Source organism: Apis cerana, linkage group LG7, assembly GCF_029169275.1.
Source record: "Apis cerana isolate GH-2021 linkage group LG7, AcerK_1.0, whole genome shotgun sequence".
Lineage (NCBI taxonomy): Eukaryota > Metazoa > Arthropoda > Insecta > Hymenoptera > Apidae > Apis > Apis cerana.
In genome coordinates this window covers 2,424,209-2,448,245 of record NC_083858.1, presented here as the reverse complement: position 1 = coordinate 2,448,245, position 24,037 = coordinate 2,424,209, and the positions used below count along the sequence as shown (strand labels likewise).

Sequence of the window (24,037 nt, the reverse complement as noted above, 5' to 3'; positions counted from 1 at the left end):
GTCTAATTCGTTTCGAACGAGTTTTGTCGTACAATCCAATTTTCGAAACTCGAATTAATGCCCGCCGACGTAGAATCGAGCGAACTCGACCAAATTTATCTATTTAATTATTCCCTCATTGTTTTATTTTCGTTTCCTCTCCCACAATCATTTTTATTCACTTTTTTCCTCGAATAAGTTCGACGCAAAAAAAAAAAAAAAAAGAAAAGAAAAGAAAAGGGAATTTTAAACGATATTTTTACGAAGGAAACTCACGCAAGGAAAACAAGCAAGGCGGTCTCTGATACGGGACTTGGGTTTTCATTTGACTCGCTAATTAATCCGATACGGATTCATAAAAATTCAGGGGACGCGTTTACACGGCACCGGAATGAATCCCTCTCCGCGATTATTTCGCGAAATCCATATATCGACAGGGGAGGGTGGTGAAAAAATTTTTTGACAAATGATACGCTGCGAGTGACGCCACACCGTGTTTCGCTCTTTTTCTCCATTCGAATAATTCCCGCTTCGAGGACGTTAAAGCGGTATTCACGTGTTTCGCGAAAAAGAAAAAGAACAAGAAAACAACCTGGGATGGAAGATCCCTGGGAAATCAAGCTCTGATTTTTAAACGTTCTCTCCGTTGCTGAAAGAAAGAGGGCGAAGGGAGGGAAAGAAACGACGATGATTTTTTCTTTCTTTTTCCTTGTTTAACACGTGTCCGTTCTATTCTATTCGATATCGTTTGTTACTCACACGAAGATCAGCATGGGATATTTGGTGGCGCCCGACAAATCAGCGTTCGGCGGAATCAGAAGTCTGACACGGGCTTCGAATCCTCCGGGAACCGGCACCTTGAAACGGCGCACCACCGGTTGCGATTTCTCCGCGATAATCTCGGAGACTGCTTCGTTCGCCTCCCACGTCAGCATCTTCGTAGAATTCTGAAAAGGGAGAATGGAGCATGGAGATGCGACGGGAGCATCGTGTCTGTGATGAAACGAATGGAAGAAGGCGGATTTTTCCAAGTTAAATTAGAATCGAATTTAATATCGAATATTCGTAATAAAATTTTTGGGAAAAAGGGAATCGTCACAAACATCTTCTTCTTCTGAAAATTAATAACAGTATCGATATTGGGTTCAGTGTTACTTCAGATGTCGGATTATTCGATTTTTCCATCGAATCTAAACGAGATCTTTAGCCTCGTGATCGTTCGATATTTATCGAAACATTGGATGGGCGGAAACTTGTTTTCGGAGAAAAACAGTGGCGTCTAACTTTCAATCGATACCGAAAAAGCGTCTCGCCTTACTCTCGCAGGACCTCTCCGAACTTGGACCCTTAATTTACCTTTATTTTACTACAGGGCACGGCGCCAACCTCTGTAACTCGAGAATTCCCCTCCACTACTTCCTGTTCCACCGACTTCTCTCGCCCAGCTATCGATTCCTGGATACGCATATTGTTCCGATTTTTCTTATCTCCTGTTTTCAACTAGCAGATCGACCAAACAGTTCGTTTTTGTCTCCTCGTTTCCCCCTTTCTTCATCTCTTTCCTCGCGCTAAGAATCAACGAGAAAGTGGAAAATAACATTCGACTCTTGGAAACTGATGAAATAAATGGGATTACGTATAATATCTCGAGGCAACTTTTCTTTCTTCTTCGTTTTAGAATCGTGTCAATCGTGTTGCGCGAAAGAGGGAAAAAAACGAACAATAGGATACGATAAAACCTTCGTTATTTCTCTTATCTCCATTTCCAAGTGCGTTACCTTCTCTCCCAATGATCAAACTTTGCCCCAGTAATCTTAGAGTTTTAAATGAATCAGTGAGGGGCAAAGGAGAGACATGTAAAATGGACATCCAGGTCGCAAACCTGATTAACCACGAGCAAGGTTGTACCACTTTGGTTTATAATTGAACGATATATATAGGGCGCCAAGGAGAATATCACATTTAGACGACATTCGTTATAATTTGTTATCACAATAATGTTTTAACCGGGAAAGAAGAATCGATAAATCGACCGATGTTCATTGATTCACGAAACGACGTGTGTAAAAGTATCTTAGAGGGTAGAATGGGAAGAAAGAAGAGAGAATGGTAAATTTCGTCAACGTCAACGAAATGAGATGTCAGAGGGCAATTTCGTCGTTGTGACGCGAAGAACAATTTCTTTTCGCCACCCCTTATCGCCACGATTCGCACCATTCAAGCCACCACGATATATCCAACTTTTAAGCCACTATGCATCAACGTCGGACACGTAACGGCACCCTTGCACCCGGCGTGAATCCAGTTCAACGCGTTATTTCGCTCGTTTGATCTTCCGGTCAACGAATCCAAGGACTCGGATTTCTCGACAATTTGGATACGACTTGGATCGGTAAAATCGTAAATTCATAATTCACTTTTGATGACGAGTAAGATCTGATTTTTCGAGAGTCGATTTTAGAGAGATGAAAATACTATTTATATATTTGAAATTATTCATTTATTTATTTATTTTTGTTTATTATGATATTTAGGAGACGAGGAGAATTTGCTGATCATTGAGTGATTAGCAATGAAAGAATTCTATCACATTATTGCAAACAGATGTGATTTCATTTAATTAAATTAGCATCGGTCGATATTTCTGCACTAATTTTTACGTGTCTATGATTTTTCAAAAATTGCTTTTACTATCTAATTATAATAAGGTATTGGATGGAACATTGTGAATTAAATTTTAATAAAGATTTCCCTTGTTTCTTGTTTCAGGATATGATATATATGATAAGAGTAAAGAGAAGTAAGCGAAATTAGAGTAAAATTTCACGAGTCAAATTTGATAACTTTGACATTGTTGAAATGGAAAATTCGAGATTGATATTTCTTACAAAAATGTTTTATCGTCAATTTTGTTTTTGGAAATACGAGGGAAAAGATATTTTTTTTTTTCTTATAAATGTATTAATGAGGAAAAATATGACTGAAAATATAATTTTTCAGGTGTTCACATCACTGGAATATGGATATTTATGGACGATAAATATACAATATAATATTTACCTGCAAAAGTATTTACGAAGAATATATAAATAAGTATATATACGAAAAATATGCAAATATCTCTGGAAAATATTTGTTACGTACGATATATGATGAAAAATTTTAATACATTAATATGTGAATATTATTAGGTATGGAGAATAATTATTTATTAATTTTATACAGTATTTTGCAGTATTCATACATCGTAATTCGAGTTACAATCTATCTTTCTAAATGATAACATGAGATAATAATTATATTCATTAATAAATATTAATTTATAGAACTGAAAACGTTCACGATTTATTATGTAATGTTATCAATACATATTTAATTCTTATATGAAATATTAATATATTTTATATTATTTTTCACTACAGTGAATTAGGAATTGTAATTGAATGATATTCTATTCTTTTTCGAATATTTAGAAAATTAATAACATTTTTATAATAATCACATCGTTAAATTTAATGCTCAATTATTAATTCAAAGCTGTAAAAACATGCTTTAATATAATCGGCAATTATTATATATTATTGTTATTAACATTCCACAATACGATACAAGTGTTTACCGATAGATTAAATTGATTTAACGAAACAAATATGATGCGTGATATATATATATATATACGGCAAATACAGCAATATATCGTACGTTTTTAAACACAATTTTACGTTTTACGTTGTGTTTCCTATATAAAACCATGAATTTGCCATAAATATCCACATTCTATTTTTGCCACGATCGAAATTAAATATTTTATTGCGTCATCGAGTCGATTATAAGTCGATTACAAAAAAAGACATACGCGATACGAAGTTTTCTCCAACTCAATTCACATTCCCAAAACTTTTCCAACTTTTCTACTTTTATTTTATCTATATCTTATATTCTCTTGTAAGATTCTTTCTCAGATCAAAGTCGAGATACTTTTTCCCCGTTCGCGGCAATATTGGTTCGCCAGCGAATGACAGGAACAAAACATTTCCTATTCATCGAGTTCCTCTTCCTCTTCCTCCTCCTCCTCCTCCTTCTCTAGAGGAATGAAATTAGTCCCTTCGAGAATCGAAAGCGTTTGTCCACAAAGAAAGCCAATTATCGACAGTAGGTAATCGTGCCGCCTCGACAAATCGAATACTCGAATCCACTTCCCCCCCTTTCTCACCCGCCTCTTCCATTTCTGCTCATTTTTGCCAATTAAGACGAAAGACGTAGTCGATGATCTAATCACGAATTTAATTTACGGATAATCGATCGTTTTCTTCTTGACGTTCGTCCTCCTCCGCTTTCCCTTCCCGGCGATTCGAACCCTTCAATCCACGGAATCGGGCGTTAAAAGTTGGAGGAGACGAGCGTGTTTATCGAAGCTGTGACGCCCGCGAGGAATTCGAGAGAATGGAAGTTTTCGTTTGACCTATTAGGGGGTGAGTATCGAAAGTTGATACGCAAGTGTTTTGGAAACGAGTTTCTGGGTCGGAATCGAAGCAAAGGGAAACGTTCTCGAGTTCTCGACGCGGGTAGAACTTTCGAACGATGGGGGGGAGGGCGAGAATTGAAAGTGGAAATTCAAGCTGTAATTCTTGCGAACTTCTATCTATTTGATACTTTGAGATGTAATATGGATGTCTTTTATGGAAAAGGAAATTTATATCGCGTGTTTGTCCCCCCCATAATTGAAATGTATTTCACGCGCGATTGAAGGTACTATTCCGACGAAAGTTTCTTTTCTTTTAAATCAATAGTCAAAAAGCTAGTGTATTCGATTCGAAGAAATATTTTTACGCAATCGAAAAGAAATCATTACGTATATATATATATAAAAAAAGAGAGAGAGAAAAGAAAAGAGAATTATCTATCCATTGATTTGGCATAATGTCGCCATTACGTATGCGTGTAATCGTCGTCAGACATCGAAACTCATGTACGCGTGATCGCGTAGGAAAATAGTTGATCCAGTTGGGTCGTGTTTGCCTGTTTGTTAAACGGCGGGAAAATTTATTTAATTCGAACTGCTGATAACGGAATCATGTTTCCTCTCGAAGCGAATTGGCGGGGGGTCGCGACGATTTGTTTAACGATTATAAAGCGTATAATCGGATTGTTTAATACTCGATTCGTTTACAACGATAATGTATATTTATATATACGTATGCATAGAACTACGTACACAGGCGGTGATATCGTACGATAAATTTCGTTTCATTTCTTTCTTCGATACTCGTTTCATTAAGAATTTTTACACGAACGAACGCACGGATTAAAATTTCAATAGAACTTTCAATGGAGAATTTTTGCAGATACCTGTGGGATGGTAAAAAGTGAAGAGAAACAGAGGAACAAAAAGTTTTTGCAAAAACTCGAAGCAAAAAAGGAGCGAGAAGCTCTCAACGAGGGGGATTAAGAAATTAAATTAAAATTCGATTGGAAAGTTGAATTAGAGGAACGAAGGGGTGGTGAAACAATACCGAGGATCGCGATAACTTCAATTTTCGTTTGAATATTTCCAAATAAACTTTCCACACTTTTAAATATGGGCCGAGGAAATGAAACTAGCCGCGAAGAAGAGGAAGAAGAAGAAGAAGGAGAAAAAGTCCCGAGGGGTTGAGATAAGGACTGCCTGCCGGGGGTTATGGAAATTAAGAAATTAAATTAAAATTAGATTGGCGAGTTTCATTTAGAAACAAACTTCCCCTCCAACGTGGGATAACTAACCCCGTGAAAGGAAACAGATTGTCGAAAGGAAAAACTTAATTGTAAGTAAATTAAAAATAAAATCGATCGGGGTTGAATACCATCTAATCAAGAAGAGAGAAGAAGAACGTTATATACTCTTTTCTTCCATCTTAAAAATGATAATCCCCCCTTTGGATTACTCTCGAGAGATCAGAAAATCATTGTTTCGAATGCGACTTTTCGTTCTCCGTTACCTGTGCATTTTCTTCGATCCTCGTCATAACATAAGCTCGATTTTACGCGTCCCTGTTATCTAGAATTGGAAAAAATACGATATTCAGGGACGTTCGAACAATGTTCAGAATAATATCCGAGAGAAAGAAACGAGGGGAAAAAGGAAACGAGGCGATCGGGAAATGAGATGAAAAGAAATGCCCGAACATTTGCCACCGAACCTTCCCTTTACTCCCGATATTTCCAAATAAACTCGATGAGCAGAAACTGGGGGGAGGTCCCGAGAAAGGAGCAGATCGTTCGAATGAGAAAACTTGCTCACCTAGAAATTCTCGAAGGGATAAAGAAAGAAAGGGGTTGTAGAAAGCTTTAAAGGGAGGGAGGAATTGGTGGGGGTGGAATTTCTTCTAAATCTGTCGCGTATATTCGCGTCGTTTTCTCACACACGAGAAGAACGTTCTACGGCAATAAGCATAAAACATGGATCGAGGACCGGCGAGAACGCCACCACTTCCGGGACACTGACAAATTATGCGCCCCGATGGAGGATCGAGGATTTATCGTCGAATTCACCCGATAAATTCGAACGGATCGAAGCTTTGGATCTCGATTTATCCGTCTGAATCGCGCGAATAATTAATATTTGAGAATTGTATCGTTGAATATTCTTCCTTCTCGATATTTTTATATTCGGATCACTTTGGAACAGTCTCGAACAGAGTTGAATTGGAATTATAAGAATTATAAGTGGGATTTATTGCTTCTCTTATTTTCATCAAATGTATGGTTATTTTTGTTGGCGTTTCCACCGACACTGTTCTAATATATTTTGTCAGATCTTTATGCATTTCTTGATTAATGAATGTATTAAAAGAGTGTATCCTATAGTTAGTGATTAAAATAAGCATTATTTTAAATGTATTTACTCGAGAGTTGAGAATTTCCAAGAAATTATGCGTTTTAAATATAATTTGTATTAATTGATTAATTTTGATTAATTGGAAATTAATTTTTCAAACTTATTGCGAACGTAATAAGTACATGGTTTTGTAATGTAAATTTATATGGAAAATGTAATTAAATGTGAAAAAAGCAGTGTTTCATAACAATTGATTAATTTTGAGAGAAATATTTAATTTATATCGTACTTGATCGGCATCATTTTTTCTTTTAAGGGGGAAATTAAAACGTGAATGACTTTATTCAACGAGAATTGGAAATGTATATTTTATAAACGTAGTTGGAAAAATTATATCGGGTTTCTGGGATTAAAAGTCGCCAAATCCAAACAGATATTCGCCGTAGTCAAAATGGATTCGATGCTCTTTGGATCAGAGATAGAGTATAACCGGTGAAATACGTCCAACCTGCCAATTTCACCGAGGCGTGAAGTATAATAAATAGCAGGTGAAGTTTGAAAGAATAAGTATTATTCTTTTCGTTCAATTATTGGCGTTCTACCATATTTTATATAGGCTGATTCTAAAACTATACTTTCATTTTTATAGTTCCCTATCAAAAGAAACGAAAATATTACGAATTATATTTTCTAACGATGATTATTACGATACAATTCTATTCGAATATACGAATATCAACCAATATTATAAAAATTCATGGAATTAAATAAATTTTAAAGGGAGAATTTTAGCCAATTTTATCCCCTATATAAAACTATTCTTGAATGATTTATTCAAATTCTAAAAAAATTTATTCAAATTCTAAACATCGCTACGAGAAAATTCATGGAATTAAATAAATTTTAAAGGAAGATTGATAATTAGTTAAAAGTTTTAATCAATCGTGGATTAATCGGGGATCGGTGATTAACGTAGAATTATTTTTCAATTTTGATCCAATTTACCCCCTGTATAAAACTATTCGTGAATGATTCGCCATGTCTAAAAAAATCTACCCAAATTTTACCAACATCCAAACACCGCTACGAGAAACAGCACCAGTTCTTTCTCAGTTAGAAAAAAAAGAAAAAAGAATCGGCGAAGAAAGGGAAGGATCACGGGGTCGTTCTAAAACGAATCGAGCGATGGGATAGCCACGATAGCGCCACTTACCCTGTTGTAAATGGAGATGTCAGGCACTCCAGGCCCGGCACAAGTGAGCACGTAGTTGGAGTGATCGGTGGAAAACTTGGCGGTGTTGTAAAGACATCTATTCCTGTCCGTTTCCCGAACGATACCGCAGGTCAAACACTTGGACTTGCTCGTGCCCCTCGTCGATATCCTGTACAAATGCTGCACCGCGGATTCCTCTTCCGTCGTGGCCAGGTAATAACTGCGAGAAAAAGCAGAGAGATGAGAGAGAAGATGGCAAGAGGAGGGGGGAAAAAAAGAAGAAGTTGAAGAAGGGGGGAATAACGGGGGAAGCGTATAACGCGCCCCCGTTCATTTGCATAGGCTGCTCTTTAATGGCTTTGTAATCGCAAGAACTGTTGTGAATTTGCATTGCAACCAGACCGCTTTGTTTACTTTGTACCAACACGCGGGGGAGGAGGGGAGGGGGAAGGGGGATCGAGAAGGAAAGAAAGTTGCCCGTGTGTATATATATATAAGCACGTTTAGATCCGGCTTTCGTGGCTTTTGCGGTTCTTCTTTGGATTCTTTCGAAAAGGGATTAACCGGCCCTCTCACGAATACCGCGAGAGAGATGTTTCGAGTTTGTTGGTAGTTATGGAAAAGTTGATCGATCGAGTTTTCGAGATGGATGGCCGAAGGGAGAAGCTCGACAGGATTGATTTTATACGAGATGTAAATGATTACCCGATACTAACGAGAATTTACCGAATTCATCTCTTGGACGGACGAGCAAACTTTCGATGGATATTTCCTCGAGATGATGAGAAGGAACCGTTAACTTTGCTCAACTTTATTAACGAGCACGGGAGGAGGGAGAAAAGTTCACGAAAGATGGGCGAAAAATTCCGTGACGATCAATTCCGATTAGGAGCGAACTGTCGAACAAGGAAACGAACGATTTCAACCGTACGGGACGTGTATTAAGTCGTATTAAGTTGTTGCATAAATGTTTCCAGTGATGAGAGTGTCAAGTTTGGGCAAGCGAGGGTTTGGGTCAGACGTTGCGATTCGAAACTGTTAAGGGTGATTTATACGTTTCGCAAGCGTTGCAGGTAGCAGCAGAGGATTGTAACGCGATCAGACCACTGACTCCATTTGCATTAATGTGGATCGATTGGCCGCTTGTTAATCAATCCATGATTAACCTGAATTACTCGGTTCTTTCCGGCTTAAATTCGTATCGGTCTCGTCGCCACCTCGTTTCAATTGATGAAACCAATTTGCCATCCGTGCAACTTGTTAACGAGATCGAAACCGGTTTCCACCGATGAGAAAGGGAGGCAATTTTTTCCTTTTTCCCTCCCCCTTTTTTTTAAAACTTGCTTAATTAACTGCCAGCCACGAATATTACGAATATTACGAGTATCGCTTTCCTCTGCTTCGAATGAAAAATATTTAAAAAAATTCAGGAGAAAAAAGAAAGGGAAATATTCTCGATTTGATTTCGACTAGATAAAATTTCATTCAAGAGAAATTGATACATTGACCGGTTGCCGGATCGCCAACACAATTTTATTCGAGGAAAAATTTCATCCGGATACAAGTTTCCCCCCTTTCGATCTAAACTTCAAGTTTAAATTAATTCCGATAGGAGGACGGTTTTCAACTTCCTTTCTCAAGTTCCCTTATATCCAAAGGGGTATAAATTTCATGACGTTACTCAATTTCCCTCCATCTTGATCCAAATTCCCCAGAATTTCATTCTACACGGATCAAAGCGCGTCTCGCCCAAGGTGGAATTTGTCATTTTCGTTTCAATTTGTTCCTTACCTCATGGGAAGTCGTCGCTGCAAAGATGTCTAGCGACGTATCCGACGCGTGCCTTTCGCGATCTAATTTGTGCCGGGTCGAGGCGAGCGATGTACGAGTAATTTCCGTATCGGCCGGATACCACGATATTCCCTCGGATATCAAACAGAAGGCGGAGAGAGAGAGAATCACAGTTTTGCCCTTGGCTAATCCTCGTTTAATCTAAATCTGCCGACTTACTCCCGCGCGGCTTACGCTGCAATTTCTATGCGCATAGATCAGAGATGTAGCACACCGTTCGTGTTGGACAAACTCTCGCTGGCGCGGTACTCGCTCGATTGTTGGCTACGAATAAACGTATCAAGCCGTGTAAGGGCGCCTCGAGCTTTCATTCGAATAAAGAGGCGAGCGTATCGTGGAAGAAATATCGTAGAAGTGAATTTAAGATGAAAGGATCGAGCGTGTTTAAAATACGTCGCACATAAGCGAAATGTTGTCAGTTCGACGCTGGTGGGGGGAATGGAATGGGATCCAAGAGACTTTGATCGTTGCACGTTTCATTGGTTCGTTCAGTCACGTGATTCTTTAAGAGGCGAGATAGATAGCGTCTAATCTGTATGCGTGTAAACCGCGTGTAGTGTAACAAAACTTACACGATAAGTTACGCGTATTCTTGGCTTTATATAACAAATATTGATAAGTGACGAAAGAAAGGAGAGAAGGGAAAAGAAAAAAAACGAGTGTGGCGTCGAGTATCGAAAATCGATTATCCTCGCTTACCTGGCTCGAACTCGATGCGCATTGAAATAGATTGAATTTGTACTCTCACCTTCCAAGAAAGCCCCGAATCGGACGAATTTTTTCTTCGCATTCGATCGCTATCGATCCGTGCATCTATTTCCGACAGTTTAATTCTTTGTAAAATTAATTCGAAGGAAATAGTAAATGATGATTTTTAATCGGAAAATTTATTTTTTTTTTATCAAAAAGTGGTTTAATTAGAGAGGGAACAGCGATTAATTTGGATACTTTGAAACATTTCCTAATAAAGCGAACAACTTGTAAATATCATTAGTCGATTTAGTCGCGCGATTTATCGCGATTTCGGAACAATTTCCATTAACGGTTATAATACAACATTACGACACCGAAAACTAATTTCCCTAACGTGATAAACGAATGCTCGATAACAATTTCGTTGCATCGTGCGCGCATATTGTAATTTCACATTGTGTTCGATTCGAATTCATGGCGGAGATTCGATAAACGTAAAATGGAATAAAATAAAAAAAAGAAAGATCGCGTCTGCGAAAAAAATATGCATAAACCCACGCGTTTTTTCGATACGATAAATTAACCCCCCTCCCAAATAAATCTCTGGCCTCTGGATTGGAGGGGCAATCTTGCGACACGCTCGGATATCAAGTGCCCTTACGTCAGGCGTTGAGACTCAGAACCTGTTAGGTCTGATTTATAACGTTCCGCTACTACTGCGCGCCGTCCAACCTACAACGGGATCAAATTGCTGGCTTCATTTGCATTAATTTGGATCGATCGCCATCGGCCAACGAACAGAGCCCGATCCGGAATTATTATCTTGCCTCTTTTTCGAAATCATCAACAATGTCGATCGTTGATGAACGCGTGAAATATTAATTTTATCGTGTTATTGCTTTTTATTCCGTCGAAAATTTTATCGGTGGGCCCCGTGTTTTTGCTGGTGAAATAAAATGTTTACCCCCTTCGAAATGTTTATTAATTTTCAATGGGGACGTCTAAATTAATAAAACGGAATAACGGAATATCGGGAATGAAAATACGTTTGATAGGTTGTGCAGGTTGTAACGCGTTCGGGTTTTATTTATAATTTCTTTCGATAGATGTAGGCAATTTACATCGTTATATTTTTTAATATCGTAATTATTAGAATTTCAAGAATTTCATAATTAATTATTCTTTTTAGCATTTTTTTTCTTTTTAAAAATTTACCTATGATGTACCTATATTATAAATTTCTTTGTATCGTGGAAATATTTTTTGCGCCCCCATTTTTTTCCCATATGGTATTCATTACGCTGTTGTAATATGCGAAATATTTACGCAAAATATTTTGATAAAAATCCACTGTTCAACATATTAGAGATGTTATAAAGTTTACGCAATATTTTATTACTGTTTGAAAAATTGTTTGGATAGCACTTTATATTATATATTTTATATTATACGATAAATAAATAATCATTCACCGTGTACAAATTTTATTACGTCAGTTTGGATGGATCGATCGTTTTCGATTCGATGCAATGTTCACGCGGAAAAAATTGTTCGATATCTTGTTCGATTTCCAAAAAAATCCTTGCGCCTTGGACATTGATTGTTAATTATTTATTTATGATCGGCACGAATCGTTAATCGCTCGAGACGATGATCAATTGGCGGGAAACAGCTGTCAAATTAGCAAGCGACAAGTTGACAATTGGACAAGATTGGAAATATTTAACGCGGGACAATGAATCATTGCTTGTCAAAATGTCGATTAAAACGGGCTATTTAAATATCAAACTATCTTTAATTATCGATTCGCATATGTTTACGAAATAATAAAAAAAACGAAGAACTATTTGCTTCGAACGAAAATATGTCGAGTATGTGAAAAATAATATTACAAAAAAGGGAGAGGTTCCTCTTTGTGCGTCCAATTTTTTGCACGAAGCTTGTAGCAATTTTTTTGAGAAAATCAAATATAAAAATACGTAAAATTTCCGAAACACTTTGGAAATTTTCGAAAATAAACGAAAAATATAAAATAAAAGTTTTCATTTAGAAAATTTCGTCGAAGAATTTTTAATCAAGAATTAAAAATCTGGTATTCGATGGATTTTCTCCATTTTCCAAAAAAATAACCTCTAAAACACCCTTTTCCATTTTTAAATTTTACATTTACCACGACTGTCCATTATCAATTATTCGTATCCGATCGAGAAATTAGTCGACTCGATTCATTAAAAAATATCACACGAAATGTTCTCTCGCACGTAAACATATTCCGTCCTTACATTTTTTTACCTTTTACCTTTGTGCAAATCATTCTCGTTCCACGATTTCCCCCGTAATAATTTCCCTCGTTTAACCCTCGAAGCTTGAAAATAAATCGAAAGCATCGAGCGATATAGCAACAGTAATTAACGAAATTAACAAAATCAATAATTCACTCACGTCGAACAGTATATAATAACGAGCCGAGGCAAAGAGTGATAAGAGCGACTGGTTAAACCATCCGCAAGTTAAGACTCGGTTCGTCAACTCTAACAGGTGAGGCGGATGAGTAATTCAATATCTTACGAGGGGGTAATAGGTTTAGAGTTTGACAGTCGTAGCCCCAAGATGAACGTAAACTCTCCATCATCGGGTAAAATCAACGGAGACGGCCGGGTAAAAGGGGGATGTAAAGAGGGGGGAGGGGAGGGACAGGTTGTGCAGCTCCCTGGCCAAGATGGATGAGCCTCGGGTCATTCAGAACGGATTAATTTCAATATCCTGTTAATTTGACCCGTCGCGCCGGCCTTAAACGCACTCAACCTTACCGTAAACCTCACCCCTTCGTGGTAAATTTTCTGGTTACGGGGTGGGGGGTGTTGGTGGCCCTTGGCTATGTGGTCACGTTCAAAAGTGATCGAGCTTTGATCGGTGGAAAAGGAGTAACAATGATCGTTTTCGAATTAATTTTCGAATTTTCCAAATATTAAATCTTGGAATACTTGTCAATTTTTAACGCGTTCTATTAAATTTCTATTTTCTACGATACATATGTATATAGTTTATAGAAGATGGTAATGAATATTGTGTATTATTTATCCTTAGTTAAGTAGCATCGAAATTGTGTAATTTACGCTACATGAATATATGCAACATATGCGTCGTGAATAATATCTCGTTGCTCCGAATGTAAACGTTTCGTGCCATTTATACGATATTTTCTTTGTTTAGTACAAATATATTTTCTTCTTTCGTTTGTTGGTAAAATATTGGAATAAAAAGTATGATAAGTGTTGGGATAAAAATGGCCCACTCTTTACACATTTTTTACTTTTAATCAGCGAAAATTAGTTCAAGTCGAATTTATTTAATTTAAACTCCTTTTTTCCCACTATCATGCGCCTATCAATTCGAGAAAGATTCGCGTGTTTTTCGATCGATAACAAGAATTACAGGTTTTGTTTCCGTTTATATTCACAAATTTGCCTGATAATCCAAGCAAATGTCCGTTTTCAGGGCATGCATCTGAAAAACGTGTATAAATCAGGTGGAATACGGATAGGGATCGATATCGTCGCTAAATTATGAAAGGTTTTCAATGAATCCAGCGCATCTGTGAAATACCAACGTCGACTAGATTATTCACTCGCTCGTTATTCTTCCCTTTTTCACCCCCTTTTTTTCATCATCGAATCATTTCTGATACATTAAATCTTCAATCAGTTCACGGTCAAATCCTGTTACACACGTTTTGCCCAAACAACGAGAAATACCTGGCCCGGCAAAGAAATTTATCCCCACGCGTTAAATATTTGCGTGTCTTTTTAATTGATTTTTAAACTCGGAATTATCGTTGGAAAAGTGGAAGAAAACTTTTTATACGACAAAAATTCGACTTGAAATATTCTTCCTTGGACGAAACTGTCCACTTTTCGTGCTCGGCAAAACTCCTCCTCGCTAATTTACAGCAAATCTCTTATCCATTTTCATTCCATCGCCAATCCAATTCCAAGAGTTTCCAACCGCTAACAATTTTCAACCCTTCGAATTACACGTCAATCGAAATTTCCATTCGAAATTTCTCCTTTCGACCTTTCCTTCCTTTTTTCCCCATTTTCAATTTCATTCATTAATCTCAATCTAAAATTTCTCTCCACTTCCTTCCATTATTTATTATCCGCCTATTAAAAACTTTCTTCCTTCCTCAAATTTTCCCCTTCGCCTTCGTTGATCGTTCCCTCGTAACCTATCCACCACCCTTAAACAAACGATAAACCGGCAAAATGGCCGGCGTATTAAGGGGGCCGCGTTACAGGAGTAATTTCACCCTGTGATCATCGTCAGCGAGCTGCGCGTATAAACCCGGGGCAAAGAGTGGGGCCTTTCTCCCCCCAAGTTATGTATCTTCCGATGAAAGCCGATGAAAGTTGGCGAGGAGGGAGCAATTTAAAGTTAGTCGCGAAAGCACGCGAGGCTTTAAGCAAGCGGGAGAGTGGTGGCGTGGAAATCTGAGCCGCCCCCGGCCCAATCGTAACTTTTGTTCCCGGTGAATACCTATTGTAAAACGATCCATTCTCTTGAGAGCAGCCGTGTCGGTACAAAGGGCGAGCCGTGTCCGCGCGATTTATCGATCGACGAATTTTATTAGATAACCGCTCTTTCCGAATCCCGGTGAAATATATTTTTTTTTCAATCCAAGATCGAAAAAGAATTTTTAATTTTCTAATCTTTGTTTTAGGCGTACAAATCATGCTATTTGTAATGATTATATTCGTCAATTTGTTCGTTTCAAGTTGTGGCTAAAGGATGAGGCTTATGGAGAGAATTTTTTAAGAGGATTCAAGAATCGATTCCAAGGAGTAGTTGATAAAAATAAGTTATACCTCGAGAGATGATTAATCTTCTAGAGTGTGGCAAAGTTTAAGAGAAAAATTTTAAGTATTTAAGGGGAAAATACAATCGATATCTCGTGATGACACACATTCGAAAGATTGAAAGCCGTTAATTTAAATTTATTATTATTACAATTGTTATTGAAAAATAAATGAATAAATTCAACATTGGGATCAATATTTAGATATATGAAAAGTGAAATGAGAAATATTTTCACAATTTCATCGTATACAATGAAAAGAGCGATAATAAATTGTTATGTTAAATGAATAACGACATCATTATTTATGATTTCTTTCTTTCTTTTTTTTTTTTTTTAATCATAAGATAGACATGGCTTTAACGATTGGAAAATTGAATCGAAGGGATAATGATGGAATGATGATGAATTTGAATTTCATTAATTTCGTGAATTCGATTTTGATTTGGCTTTGGGATCGTCGAATTCCATGGAGAGTATTAAATAGTCGAGAGGATTTGATGAATGTTAATGGTGCGAATATATATTGATGCCGATCAAATGTCGGTTTAATGCTAAATGAGCAATAACCTTATAATTATGTATATAAAATTCCTGATCATGAATAATAATTCTTAATAAGTTGATTGTTACGTAAGATTCACACGTTTTTTTTTTACTAAAAATCGTAATGGAATTTTTATTATTATAAATTAAACGAAGATAAAGGAGAGATAAAAAAATATATTTATTATACGTGACTATTATGAATCGCTTAGGCTAATATGGAAAGAAAAAATTGGAACAAGTGTTGTCAATTATTGAATAAAAATTGTTCAAGATTATTGAAATATTTCATTGAACATTTCTTTGAAAATTTCTGTTACTCGATAATTGGAATATTAAGTTGAGGAAATATCTGATAATTAATGGAGATTATCATGAAGTTATCAGGAGGAAGAATAAATGATTGAATCATCTATATATGATTTCTTTAGATATTCAACAAAATCCAAAATCCAAAGTATCAGTAGTTTGATCAAAAACATTGTTAACATTCATTAATAACAAAAGTATATATATATATAAATAATAAAAACGAAATTTTTCGCAAAGAAAAATATTACTTCGGATTATTCGGAAATCTCCAATTAACCAATGTTATTTTTTGATATATATATATATATACACATAAAATATTGCTATATTACATAGCAATTATCCTCTTTACTATTGAATTACTAAAAATACAGCAAAAATTCGACTTAACAGACTTTCAACGCGCCGATAAAAATCCGATTTATTCGGATTACCGATCGAAAACCGATTTCGCCGAATAGCCTATTTACCGCGGTAGGTAAAGCAGTTGCCGAACGTATCGCGACAATCGCGTTAAACGAAACCACCAACTTTTGTCACCCTTTAACCATTTTACTTCCCGCGGCGGGAGCTTAAACATTCGGTCGACCAACACGATATCCCGTTGAAAAGAACAAGCTCGACAAGTTTCACGGTGGCGAGAAAACGGAGAAAACGAGTCTCTCTCTCTCTCTCTCCCTCTCTTTCGCTTTCTGTTTTTCCGCAACGTCAGCGAAACGGCGCGACGATGCCTCGCGCCGGATTACACGAGCATGGAGAACGGTTCACGAAGTTGGTCACGTTATCAGCACGATTTGTTTCGCGGAAAATAATCCATGCGGCGGGGAGAAAAAGCCTTAAGCTGTCGCGTGGGTGGCCCCGTTCGAGCGCAAACAAACCTTCTCCAGCTCTTTCAGGAATTACGAGCGCTCCGTGACAATTCCCACGCGTTTAACAGGCTAAAACGGCACGTTCCCCCTCCCTCGTTTCCAAGCCCCCCGGTTTTAAAGCCCACCGCCGCCATTGTTCCGTGAAGTAGGCGGCCAGAATGGATCCTCTCGCGGCGAGCTTTCAGGATAATAGCGTCGAACGTCTCGTCCATGGAGAAAATTGCATGACGTAAGTGTCGGCGGACCTCGTGTCTTCGATCTCGCTCCTCACGGCGAATCGATATCGTCTTTGGAGGGGAGAAATCGGCGAAGAATGGGAACGCGTTGTTTGGGAGAAGAGCCGATGGACGAGGAGTCCGCGGGATGTAAGAGATAATGGAGTAAAATATAGAAAAATGTTGGATATTTTGATCGTTGACGATGACTTTTCGATTGCCATGATTTTTCAATGTAGATGACACAAAATAAATTTTGCGTCGATATGATTATTGGAAAAGGTTGTTTCTTACTTTTTTTAAAATGTATAAATCCTCCTTTTTTATCCATCTGTTGAAACCTACGATGGAACTATCATGGTTTTCATGGATTTTCGAATTTATTATATAATCCATCCACAACTTTTCTATAAAACTACAAACAGGAATTATTTTTTCACTTTTAAAACGAATCGTCAAAAACGTTTAACGAGTTTACATTTCCACGAAACTATTCCCAGAAATTCTTTCTCACCAAGGAAAAAAAAGAAACACTCGACCACCAATCCGCCTCACTTTTCTCAAACCTAGGAAACCACCTTTTCAACCTCTCCTCTTGAATAGACGAAACTCGAAGTCGAAGGAACGGATTAGAAAGTGAATTATGTTTGCATAAGCGTTCACGAATCTAATTTATTGTCCTCGCAAGCGGACCGAGGCGAGGCGAAACGAAAAATGGGAGATTTGGTGATTGCTCATTGCGACAAATTATATAGTTTGGCTCATTGTGCGATAGGCAGGAACGGAAGGAGATACGAGCACGTTTTGAGGGGCATGCAGAGGAGAGAAACGGGGAAAGAATAATCTGGGGGATTCGAGGACAAGATTTATCGAGCGAGAAGGCTTGAACCGATGTTGAATTCTTGAGGAAACTTGCACTTGCTATTGAAACACCGAAACTTTGGTTGTTTTAGGCGCGTTTAATTAGACTTTCGAGAACCGCGAGAAACGTTAAATGTAGCGTGTTTCAACACCGGGTGGAAATAGAATTTTAGATCGTCGATCTCTTCGTGTCGTTACCTTTTGAAAACTTTCAACTCTCAAAAACTTTATCAACAAAGTTTGATAAAGGCTGAGAAATAAGGGTAAGGTATAAGGAATAATACATTTTTCCTTGGTATTTGCAACCATGGGGAATGAAAATTGTCTCTCGCAGTAAATAAAGTTGTTAAAATTTGAATTTAAAAGAAACAGAGGAATAATTTGTAAAATTGTATTTGTTTCGAGACGCCAATAAATTTATGATATAAAATCGAAGGAAAATTACATTGTAATTGATAGTCAAAAAATATGTTTAAAAAGTCCGATGAATTAAAGCTTTTACGGCATTCAAAAGTTAATTGTCTCTTTTTTCCTATTATCAGAAGAAAAGAAACGATCGTGCAATTTTGATTTTCTCGTTTTCCCATTCAAATTAATATCGATGGATAAACAAGTACTTTGATCAAATTATTTTGACAAAGAAATATTTTTCCTCGATTTATGTTACGATTACAAAAGCCCAGGATAAATTAGAAAAGTGGTTTTCACGTTTATGTCTCATGGTATACGTTATTTATTATGCATTTTGCTGAGAATGGAATAATGAAATTTGCAAGTCAAGTACAGTACTTCTCACATTCATTTTATTGTTTCAAGCAGTTCTTCGTTTACGTTTCTACATGAGCGCTATCAGCGAGAAAAGTTGGTTATTGTGATGATATAATAAAAAGGAAGGAAACGTTTTCGTCCTGATCTCGTTAGGGGATCCGCCAACTAAGGCAATCTACCGGTCTAATACCGGTAAATATCGCAATAATCGAGCTTAAACGATCAATGTATACGAGAAAAAGAAGAAATAAAAAGAGTATTTTCGAAAATTATATTTTATAAAACAAACACTTCTCTCAGACGACGAGCATAAGTGATTATTTACTTTCTTATTTACCTTCGAATCTTGAAATTACATCTTCAACTTCTTGAGATAAATATACAGCACGTACAATAACGATAATATATAGCAGTGCAACTTCAAAAACAATTCGAAGGGTTGATTGAAAATGGCTTCGAGTCATACGGAGAAGACGTATATAAACATATCAATTTTTCGTTCGATATATTCGTTAATGTTCGAGACAAGGGAACACGAATTCCGACACGAAGGTGTTCAATAATTAATTACACGCTTTTTTCCCCCTCCCCCAAAATATTTGCACGGAGAGGAGCGGCCGGAAGGGAGAGTTTATTAAGACCATAACACCACCGAGTTACCAGAGGATCATTAAATTTGATTTACGGGATTCCAGTTTGTAGTTCGAAACAGATTGTTCGATGCAAATATATAGCGAAGCGATATCCCGAAGAATCAATAGCACGTTGGGGGGTTAGGCGTTTGCACGTTTCAACCTGCGTGCCGGATGTTTTTCGAAAACGTGTCGCCGTTTTAAAACGTACGAGACATCCGTGCAATCGTTGCGCAATTGTATCAATTTTTAACTGTATCAAATTCCATCCCCGCGTGCGATTCAAAATTTATCCTTTCCATTTTTCTTCTTCTTCTTTTTTCTTTTTTCACACGTTTTCGATTAAGAGCAACAACAACGCATTGGCTGGAAAAAGGACACTTCTTCCCCAATAGTAATACGTTTTTTTTTTTTCAGAAGTTATTGGCGTCTCACATCGTAAGAGAAACTCTCGAATAATGAAAATGATTTTGGAATATCGATTCCGTGGAGGAAGATTGTTTGGAGGAGGGATCCTTATTCCATCGCTCGTATTTTCCTCGCGAGGGAAAATATTGATATATATATATATCGCGGATGCATATACTCGTGAAAAGATAAAATTCCATGCATGAAAGGCCAGACTTTGGAGATTTCGATCAACTGTAGCGAAACTTGGTTTATCTTTAAATATTGAGCGCGTGCGTCATTGAATCTGCGAAATAAATATATATATATATATATATATTGTCTTTTCGAGCGTCTCTTCCGAATTCCATCCATAAACAAAACGTAAACACATTGAGATAGCGAATATCAATTGTCAACTCGAAAGGAAAAACGAATCGTGATGTTCTATGGAACATTAATCGTTTCGTATTTTTTTCTTTTTGTATCTATGTAAGAGTATCGATGCTTCAAAGCTGTATTCAAAGCTTTTAAAGGCAAAATAACCCGATTAATCCGATCGAAAATTAATTGTGATATATTTAACGATGGTATTAATAATGAGAATGGTAAGGAGGAAGGATAGAGAGAGGAAAGAGAGGGAGAAAAAGAAAGGAGGAAGCGAAGGAACAGAAAGTTTAATTCTAAATCATTGACAATCAAGAAGAGGAAGAAGGAAATTTTGTAAAAAAAGATAAAATCGAAAAAATGGTATCACGTTTACATGAAATTGAAAGATTGGAAACTCTACAATAATAACAAGAATTGATATAAAAATATTCTTGCTACGTTCTATGTGCATCCAATTTTCAATCTATGCAATTCTGAAATGTTTCTTGTAGAAGAAAGCAAGAAAAGAAATTTGCTAATTTGATTTTCAATTATCTTTAAATTAACGGGTTCTTAATTGATACTGACAAACATTTAACAAAGCTATATGAATAGAATAGAACGCGATAAAATATAATGAAAGAAAATCGGTTGATTGAGAAATAGAAAGGCAATTTTAAAAAACGTAACTTTCAATATATTCGTATACTAATACGGTGATAACACGCAATAACATATTGATACAAGGTATATAACATCGATATCGATGTATATCGTGTGTACAACATATATAAAAATTTCAGGACATTGAAAAGAATGGAGCGATATGATACAAAAGTATGTCATGCTTCGAATTGCGATGTCGCGTCAAATAAAGCGTTAATATCCGATGGATGAAGCGAAAATTTAGTTTTGATCAATACTACAAACTATATATATATATATATATTCTCCTCTATTTCTCTACTTTTTCTCCTTCGTATCGATTGGAATCGAGAATGTTGGAGACAAATTGAAGCGATTCGAGCTTATTACGAGATCCTCTTTGTATGTCTTTCTCTGCCCCTGATCTGGACAAACAATACAGAAGGGGCAATAATAAAAATATCCAAATATATGAAAGTATATTAGATGCGACAGCAATAATAATAGAAAAAAATAATAATAAAAAAGAATATCGAGGAATATCATACGAGACGTAATAATTTATAATAAAGATTCAAGATTCCTGGTCGCCCGCATTGCTATTCCCTATTCTATATTCCTACCATTTTCTCTACCCACCGCTCCAGTACACGTGGCGCATCCGATGAAAATTGCAATAGCGGAATTTTATGAATTCTATCGCTGACCCCAAGTTTTCGGAAATTGATTTACGCAATCTTCATAAAATATGAAAAAAGGAAGAAAGAGAAATAGAGGGGCGTGACAAAATTAATTTTACTTAACAAAAAAAAAGAAGAAAGAAATTACACGAGAAAATTTCGTTTCTCTTCAACCACTTGGAAATTGAAAATTTTTCACTCCTATATATGTATATATATATATTTGTATAACGCGCAAAATATGTCGCTTAACGAACGGATCCCCTCCCAGCTGGAGAAGAGCGAGAGAGGGGAGGGGATATTATCGATGCATGAAAAGTTTTCATTTTTCGGGAGTATCTCGCGATGTTTTATGCCGCGGCTACGTGACCAGACTGCAAAACAGCACGGCGTATCCGCGATGCGGCTTCTTCCCGCGTCAGACAGCGGACAAGGGAGGAGGACAAGGGGAGGGGGCGCAAGAAGGTGGGCCAAAGTATTGCCAACTTTAAACAGTGGCGGTGGTGTGGCGCGGAAGGAAGATGACAGCCGGAATTCCGGCGTCGAGTAAAACGGTGCTCCAGATATGCCACTTAAACGAAATTGTCAGTTGGCCGGAGAAGAAAGCCGGAACTTTCGTGCTTTCGTGTAAATATCGGCTACGGGATGGATGGATGGATAAAAAGGGGGGAGGGGAACGAGGTTTCGGGGGAAAATCGATGATCGAGCTTCTCGAAACGTCCCCGTTTTTCCGAGGAGCCGGTTCAAATAAAGCGGCGCCGAAAAAGTGGATACGCGTGGAAAAATCGGATACCAACGTTGCGGTTTCTCTCGTATGAATATTTCCAATTTATTTACAATTGTTGGGTATGGGAACAAATCTCTGGAATTGAGGAGAGGATCGAAGAAAATTCTCACGCTTATTCATTTCAAGATTTATCATTGAGAATAGAAATAGAGTTCGCGAACGATTATTTACAGTTTATTACAAGTTCATCAATTTTGAAAAAGGATCTGACCATTCGTTCACAGATACTACTTATCTCATTCGATATGTCCAGCGTTTCATAAAGGTATAATTAACATTCCCCTCAAAAGTGTTGTTCTCCTTTCACTCGACACTATAATAATTCCCGAAATTCACGTCCTCCTCGCCGCATTACACGTCGTCCTGGATATTCGTCGGAGAATCCAATTGTCGCGCGTCCAAGGTGGGGCTCGTATCCCGCGGAAACGGCGCGTTCGAGAATGTGTCGGCGGATATCCGCGTCACGCGCCGCACGAGGAGTGGGGAGTCCCTGGTCACGTGTATCCATCGCCACATCGCTCGAATCACGTTCGTCGTCTTTGAATAGAACTGCGATTTGGCCAATTTTTAATCGTTTTTGAAATTTTTGAAAGCTGAGCAATAGCAACTCTTGAACATCGTCGTATATATATTTTTGCAGGCTTGGATTAGGTTTCTCGCGCGTGTGTAGCTAGATTTTGGGTTTTGGTGGGAAGGATCAGGGGGGAAGGGGTTTGTCTTGGGGTTAATTGCGCGGAAATTGCGGTCCCAGGGAATTGCACGGAGAATTTTGAGGTAATTTTAGTAGACTTTGATGTGGGTGGTATTTTAACACGTTCGGTTGATGTCTTCTTACGTTGCCAAGGGAAACTATTGCTTAGACGTGAAAGTATTAGGGTGGATCGTTGTTGAGAAGTTTGTATGTAATATAAAGAGAAAAATTTCATTGATAATCGGCGCGAAAGAATCGTATTTGTTAATGGAATGATTATAAATTAAATAATTTTCAAATATAAATATTTAAAATATATATATATATATATCGTCAATGAAGAAAAATGTATTAGGAAATATAGATCGATCGTTTTTGGCTTCATTCCATGTGTACGTTCCAAAATAAACATCGTTAGGTAGATCAGTAGTTTAAATAGGTATTTAACCCATATTCGAATAATCGGGCATTTGGATAACCACACTTCAAATAATCGAAATTCTATCCTATTTGATTGCGGCAACAAAGATACTCGTAAATCCTTGATGAAATATTCCCAATTCTACGAATTTTTAAATTATTACAAATCATAATTAAATTTTAAGAAAGAATATTTACGATCATCTTATCAATTGATAATCGATGAGACTTACACATTTCGATTCGGTTCAAACTGAACGTTGTTAAATAAAGTTTATTACTCGTACTATCTGTTCTTTTTATATTTATATCGAGGGAAGATCTTGATAATTTATAAGAAAATGTCGCGTCGTAGTGTATTCTTTCATGATTTAGATTTTAAATTTAAACTCATCGTTTTAATAAAGTATATTCTATGGTATTCTTTAACAACTTTCATCGATCCTCTTT

The 24,037-nt window shown here is 37.0% G+C and overlaps 2 protein-coding genes across 14 annotated transcripts in view; one reads left to right on the top strand and one right to left on the bottom strand.

The window, feature by feature from the left end:
- The window catches only part of LOC107994275 (venom dipeptidyl peptidase 4), a 216,983-nt gene that overhangs the window by 19,169 nt on the left and 173,777 nt on the right, over window positions 1-24,037 (bottom strand). For all 11 annotated transcript variants that reach the window (XM_062077611.1, XM_062077614.1, XM_062077615.1 and 8 more), the window contains 2 exons: window positions 8,007-8,226; window positions 739-926 (listed from right to left, as the gene is read on the bottom strand). In XM_062077611.1, the coding sequence (XP_061933595.1) occupies window positions 739-926; window positions 8,007-8,226 (408 nt within the window). The remainder of the gene's footprint in view (window positions 1-738; window positions 927-8,006; window positions 8,227-24,037) is intronic.
- The window catches only part of LOC107998462 (transmembrane protein 164), a 72,467-nt gene that overhangs the window by 29,435 nt on the left and 18,995 nt on the right, over window positions 1-24,037 (top strand). Inside the window, exon 7 of one of the 3 annotated variants that reach the window (XR_009830686.1) lies at window positions 20,026-21,269. The exons of 1 other annotated variant lie outside the window; for it this stretch is intronic. The gene's annotated coding sequence lies outside the window, so the exon portion shown is untranslated. Of the gene's footprint in view, window positions 1-15,270; window positions 17,624-20,025; window positions 21,270-24,037 lie in introns of those variants that run through there. One more of the 3 variants, XR_009830687.1, reaches the window with a different exon arrangement.